Source organism: Lactuca virosa, chromosome 1 (genome assembly GCF_052849685.1).
Source record: "Lactuca virosa cultivar CGN04683 chromosome 1, Lactuca_virosa_CGN04683_v6, whole genome shotgun sequence".
Taxonomy (NCBI): Eukaryota; Viridiplantae; Streptophyta; class Magnoliopsida; order Asterales; family Asteraceae; genus Lactuca; species Lactuca virosa.
In genome coordinates this window covers 80,669,152-80,675,576 of record NC_136426.1, presented here as the reverse complement: position 1 = coordinate 80,675,576, position 6,425 = coordinate 80,669,152, and the positions used below count along the sequence as shown (strand labels likewise).

The 6,425-nt window shown below is 32.9% G+C and overlaps 1 protein-coding gene across 1 annotated transcript; it reads right to left on the bottom strand.

Moving 5' to 3' along the window:
* Window positions 1–471: 471 nt before the first annotated feature.
* LOC145115852 (B3 domain-containing protein REM10-like) lies at window positions 472–5,477 on the bottom strand. Its single transcript, XM_079052214.1, has 9 exons — window positions 5,282–5,477; window positions 5,111–5,172; window positions 4,840–4,955; window positions 2,122–2,245; window positions 1,673–1,976; window positions 1,390–1,568; window positions 1,055–1,289; window positions 826–959; window positions 472–739 (listed from the first exon to the last, which is right to left on the bottom strand). The coding sequence occupies exons 1-9, from the start codon at window positions 5,475–5,477 to the stop codon at window positions 497–499; spliced, it is 1,593 nt and encodes a 530-aa protein (XP_078908340.1). The 3' UTR covers window positions 472–496.
* Window positions 5,478–6,425: the final 948 nt, after the last annotated feature.

Below are 6,425 nucleotides of genomic sequence, written 5' to 3'. Positions count from 1 at the left end.
ACATCGTTCTCATGAAGTATTTTCATTTTGTTCAGATTTTAATAGTGACTATGCTAAGTAGAAATATATTTTAATCGTCAACTTATGTTTTATTTTGTTTAATGATATTAATTTTTTTATGTTACTTTATATTATTTTTTTATTATGTCGGCTTTTTGTAACTTTATATGAATTTTCTTATACGTTCCCCGCGTTTAACGCGGGTCATAATCTAGTTACGTATATAAATCAAAAGATATAACTAAGATTATCTTATTTCTATGGATAAAGTGATATAAATTTGTCTAAACCGGCAAATATCAAACATGATATATGATATATTTTCGGTTTCAAAGTCTCTTTTGTTTTAAAAAATGTTTTTATTTATATGTCATGTCTAATTCACGTTAGAAAATAGGTGTGCAATAACACATTAAACTTAGAAATTCGATAGAAAATACGAAAAACATAATACTCCGTATAAGTCTTTCTAACAAAATTAAAGGAGTTCTAAATTTTACAATAAGTAGAAGTTTGCAATTGGCATTTCCCCATTGTCGACCACCTGCAGTTTGAAACAGTCTCCTTCCTTCAATCCATTTGCAACTCGAAAATCCTTCCAACCTTGTCCTATATAATAGAATTTTTTCTTATGGTTCTGTATCTCGAGAGACCATGACCTTCCATCTTCGACATTTTTCAGAATCATTTGCTTCTTGTTGATTAATCCATTCAACCTCGCAAACTGTAGTGGTAGATACTATAATAATAACAAATCTTTGTAAGAAATTTCGTAAATTATCTCTTCCAGAAACGTCTTGTTTCAAGGGAAACAATAATAATTACCAAATGTGAACGTCGTATGTTGCAGGATTTCAATTTCCCCTTGAAGTAGGGTAGGACATCTTCTTCATAAGGAATCAGTTCCTTTTGTTCAAGTTTTGCTTTTCTGTCGGTATTAATCGGGTTGCTCTTTAGAACTGCGCATAAAATAATCAGATTTTCTTTTTTGACTTAAACATGAATCAATTCGAATAACTGAAACACAAAATCGAAGATAAAGAAAATACAGTACGGGAAAAGTTGACGATGGGGGGATTGTCTTTTTCATTCTCGATGAGTTCAAACTTGAATGCATCACCTTTCTTCAATCCATTGGCAACCCGAAAAGCTCTAAGACCACATCCAATATAAATACGTTTTTCTTCTTTTTTCTTCAGCTGAACTTTCCATGATCGACCTTTATCATCTCTAAGAATCATTTCTCCAATTTTTAAACCATTTTGTATCGCAAATTTAACTGGAATATGCTGAAAAAAAAACCACTACAATATGTAAATGATTAAGATTAATATGTACAAGTTAAGTCGTTTTGCCATAAGATTTAAGGGTTCTAAAAGAGAAAGTCACCAGGGCTGATTTTTTGAAGCTACAAGGCTTCAGAGTTGAAATAAAGTATGGGTGATTGTTAAGAGTGGAACTAGTTGCTTTCTTTATTCTTGAATAAGTCTCCTTCTTTACTTGAAAATTTTCTTGGTCTTGAGAATATGCATAATCGTTCGTCTTGCGCTTTTTGAGGTTCTTCGGCCCTTTCAGACAATATTTCATACAAAATTGAAACTCAAACTCAAAATATTCACCATTTGATATGCCAAGTATAAAACAAAATTGATAAAACCTTCAATGAGCTTACTATGTGTGCAGATCGTATTAGATTCTGTGAGATGCTCTTCTACATCCATTTCGTCAAATAGATTTGGGTATTGTTTTTCACATGTAGATTGGTCAAACACCAAAAAGTCAAACACCATGCTTCCTTGATGTTTGAACACAATAAAGTCAAACTCTTGGACTCCATTTTCTCTCATAAATCTCCTCCAACCATCACCAAATATCCCGTCGTCAATGTTCACTGACCATTCGTGACGCCCACGTCTCAGTGTCACTTTGAAGCATCTCCCACGGTTCAGGTTCCTCAAGAAATAACTTGGAATCGACTGCAAATGCATATACAACTTAATGTGTAGGTGAAAAGAACGGGTACGTATAAAGAATATACCGTAGGCTAAATTATGCGCATTGGTTCCATTGATAGTTTGTAAATGGAAATCGTACAAGTGAATGATGCATAAAAATGCTTACAAGGTTAAATTTGAAGCCTGGAGGGATGAACTTGAAGAAATGAGTAGGAGGATCTGCCATGGCGGTTTTGCAGGAGATTTGGTGTGACATACCCTCGATCGCATTTGCCTTGCAATTAAAGAAGCTGTATACCAAATTAATGCACATAATAAATAAGATGTTGAGTAAGTTAAAGTTTTGGTCCTTCAGTTTTGCCCAATCTTCACTTTTAGTCCAATTTTTTAGTTTTTAATATGATTGGTCTTTGTGGTTTCCAAATCTTGCCCCAGAGGTCCCCGAGTGGTTAAAAACGAACGCATTGGTTGTTACTTTTTGAAATATGAGAATTTTTCCTTTATCCCACCCCTACCCCATAGGGACCAAAACGGTAACGTTCTTTTTTATTTATTATTCCACCACCTCTTTCACTTTTCACCACCAATCACAATCACCATTAACCCTACCAGGGCCACCACTAATCACCATCACTACCATCATCAATCACCATAAGCCTCACCACCATCACCATCACTAATCACCACGATCACTAATACCAATTACCATCACCGTTGTCATCAATCATCATCCACATCATCACTATCACTACCAATCACCACTATCACCAACACTAATCATCGTCATCACCAACACTAATCACCATCAATATTATCATCAATTACCATCAGCCCCACCACTAATCACAATCGGTATTGTCATCAATCACCATCAACCCTACCAATAACACCACCACCAATCACCACCATCACCAACTCCTTTCACTATCATCACCAATATCAATCACCAACAATTCAAAACATAAGCGAAATTGGGTCAGTTTCAAGTTTGTACAAATATGATTAACCATTTTTTTTGATAAACCAGATTAATGGTCATGTCGATGATTCATGATGCTTCACTATTAACTCCCTAAGAACAACGATTGAGCAAAGATATTGCATGGCACAAGTAGGCCCCATAAAAAATCAATTGTTTTGCTTGAAGAACTGGGATCGAGATTTATACAACATTGACACTTGTTTCATAAGCGAGAAGGGTCATCGAGATACAAAACACCAACTTCCATTTATATTGGGCCACATAAGAAATAGCGGATCGTCTGCTAATAACATACACTTTTGCTGCTTCACTTTGGAACCTTATCACTACTTGGTGTCGTTAGGACAATTTTACCCCAAAACTATTAATTCCATCCTCTCATACTCAATGAGTCAATGTTATCCCAGAAACCAATGAAGGAATAAAAAACTTCTCCTAATGATCTTCCTTATGACATGTTGGATACTTTGGAAACACGGAATAATAAAAGCTTCAACATAAAGTCATCTTCACCAAATGTGCTTTTTGAAGAAACTAAGGCAAATTGTTTTATTTAGTTTAACAATAGGCATAATTAATTGATAGTTGAAAGTTGTAGCTTTTATTTATGCAAGACGTGTTTCACAAAAATAGTTATTAGCATTTAAATATGTAAAATTAGTTAAAAACTAACAGCTAAAAGCTCTGAAAAACTAAAAGCTCTCAAATATTATTTAAACTAGCTTTTAGATTCAAAGTTTTTTGTTTAAAATAAAAGTTAAAAACTTTTGCTGCCAAACGAAGTTTTTTTAAAAAAAAAGTTAAAAGCTTCCAAAAACTCTCATAAACTCCATACCAAACGCGCCAAAGTCTAGACTGAAACACTTGATGTTTTTCCCCATTCATTCCCTATGTGATCTTATTCGCTTTGCTAGTCCATTTAAAAAAAAATGCTACCTATAAATGTTTATCTTACTCGATTGAAAAAAATTGCATACACTATGTTTTTGTTGGGTGTGACTACCTAGTCTTCAAAATTGATTCTTGTCATATCTATCATCTATCATCCATAATAAATAAAAATAATTTTGTCACTTGTCATTCTCTTATCAATTTTGACATTTGTCACTTTATGATATTTTTTAAATAAATAATATCTACATGTCAATTTATGAGTTTTTTCAATTTTTAAAATTGAAAAACCACATAATACTTTTACTTATATATGTAAAGTATTAAATGTAATAAATATGATAGTAAATTGTAATTAATATGTTTATTTATTCCTTTTAATAAAATTTTATTTAAAAAATAGTTATTATTAAAATTTTAATATTTAATCAACCTGTATATTATGTATAATATACAGGTTTTACACCTAGTTTTTAATATTATCAAATTACTCTTATTTGATTATTAGATATATTTTATTAATTATTGATTTTAAACACACTTCATTGTTTTATGTGTGTCAAATAGTATTTATTATTTGGAAACCAAGTTAGCTTCTTATTATTTTCAATTTGCTCATACATATGCCATATGGATATATTTCGTGTGCTCTGATCTTATAAAGTATAAACATTTATTTTCCGTGAACTTATATTTGTGTATTATTATCCTCTACCACATCCTCTTAATCAAAGCAGGAGATTTAAGGCCTAAGAATTCTTTTGACCACAATTCATTAGTAAAAATATTCTCGAATTGCAACATTGTAGGCACATAATTGGTAGAGCAAAGGCTTTAAGCAATCTATAAGAATAAAAATAGGGAATCCTAGCTAGCTTTAACTAATTTTTTTGTAAGTAAAAATTTACTATGGGCTTTTCCCCCTTGTCAACGACCTCGAATTTGAAACAATCTCCTTCCTTCAATCCATTTGCAACACAGAAATCTTTCCAGCCTCGTCCTATAAAATACCGACTCTTAGAGTGCCTTAACTCCACCTTCCATAACATTTCGTCTTCTACGTTTCTGAGATATATCTTTTTCTTATCGATTAACCCACAAGACCTTGCAAATCCTTGTGGCAGATACTACAAATACAATAACCACAATTCTTAGTAAAAAATTTCCTAAACTATCCCCTCCAATAAGGTCTTTTTGCAAGGGATTTCAATACTTTTTGAACATAAATCCTATCGAGATGAGCTTCTTTCATATAAAGTTTACACTTTACAAAATATCTTACCAGCTCTGATCGTTGTATGCTGTATAACTTCAGTTGGCCCATGAAGTACCGGCATCCATCTTCTTCGGAAGGAATCAAACCGCAAAATCAGTAAATTCTTAACATATATAAATTAACACAGATCGATTCGAAGAAATGATAAACTAAGTTGAAGATAAATAATTAAAATACCATGAATACAAGAAAAGTTAGCGATGGGAGGCTTGTCCTTCTCTTTCTCAACGAGCTCAAACTTGAATGCATCACCTTCCTTTAAACCATTCGCAACCGTAAAAGGTTTAATACCACGTCCAATATATAAAAATTTCTCGTCTTTTTTGTTTAACCGAACTTCCCATAATCGACCTTTGTCATCTCTAATAATCATTTGTCCATTTTTTTAGACCATTTGGTGTCGAAAAGAGAATAGGAAGATGCTGAAATAAGATAAAAAATATAGTTTGTAAATAATTAGAACGAAAATGTAGAAGTTATTTTGATTTACCATAACATTTAATTACAAGGGTTCTACAAGTTACCAGAACCGAGTTTTTGAAGTTAGAAGGCATCAGATTTGAAATAAAGTATGGATGATTGATAAGAGTCAAACTACTTTTCTTCTTCCTTATCGAACCACTCTCCTTTTTTACTTGATCTTTTTCATGGTGTTGAAATGTATAATCGTTCCCCTTTCGCTTTTTCAGTTTCTTCAGCCCTTCTGGTTAACATTTTATAGAATAGATGGAAGGCAAATTCGAAATGTTACCAGACAGAGATAATAAATTAAACCCACAATCCATTAAAGAATTGTCGAAATCTATTGTACAACTAATGCAATGTAGCGTGCAATGCTAGAAAGCTTACTATGTGTACGGATCGTATCAGATTCTGAGAGAGGCTCTTCTACGTCCATTTCGTCTAGTAACTTCGGGCATTGTCTTTCACATGTAGATTGGTCAAAAACTAAAAAGTCAAACACCATGCTTCCTTGATGATTGAACACAATAAAATCAAACTCTTGCATTCCATTCTCTCTCACAAACCTACTCCAACCATCACCAAACACCCCGTCATCAAATTCCACTGACCATTCTTGACATCCTTGTCTCAGTGTCGCTTTGAAGCACCTACCACAGTTCAAAAAAGAAGTTGGAATCGATTGCAAATACATATATACAACTTATTGTCCACCTGAGAAGAAAGGTATGTATAAGCAATATATAGAGCCTACAAGTGAATGACGGATAAAAATGCTTACGAGGTCACATTTGAAGTTTGGAGGGATGAACTTAAAGAAATGAGTAGGAGGATCTGCCATGGTTGTTTTGAAGGGGGT

Excerpts from the sequence above, each read along its gene's own strand:
- LOC145115852 (XM_079052214.1), bottom strand. The coding sequence starts at position 5,477 with ATGATTATTAGAGATGACAAAGGTCGATTATGGGAAGTTCGGTTAAAC. Across the intron at positions 1,977-2,121 it reads CAGGCTTCAAATTTAACCTT|TCGATTCCAAGTTATTTCTT; the intron begins GTAAGCATTTTT and ends ATGCATTTGCAG. Across the intron at positions 1,290-1,389 it reads GCTTCAAAAAATCAGCCCTG|CATATTCCAGTTAAATTTGC; the intron begins GTGACTTTCTCT and ends TTTTTTTTTCAG.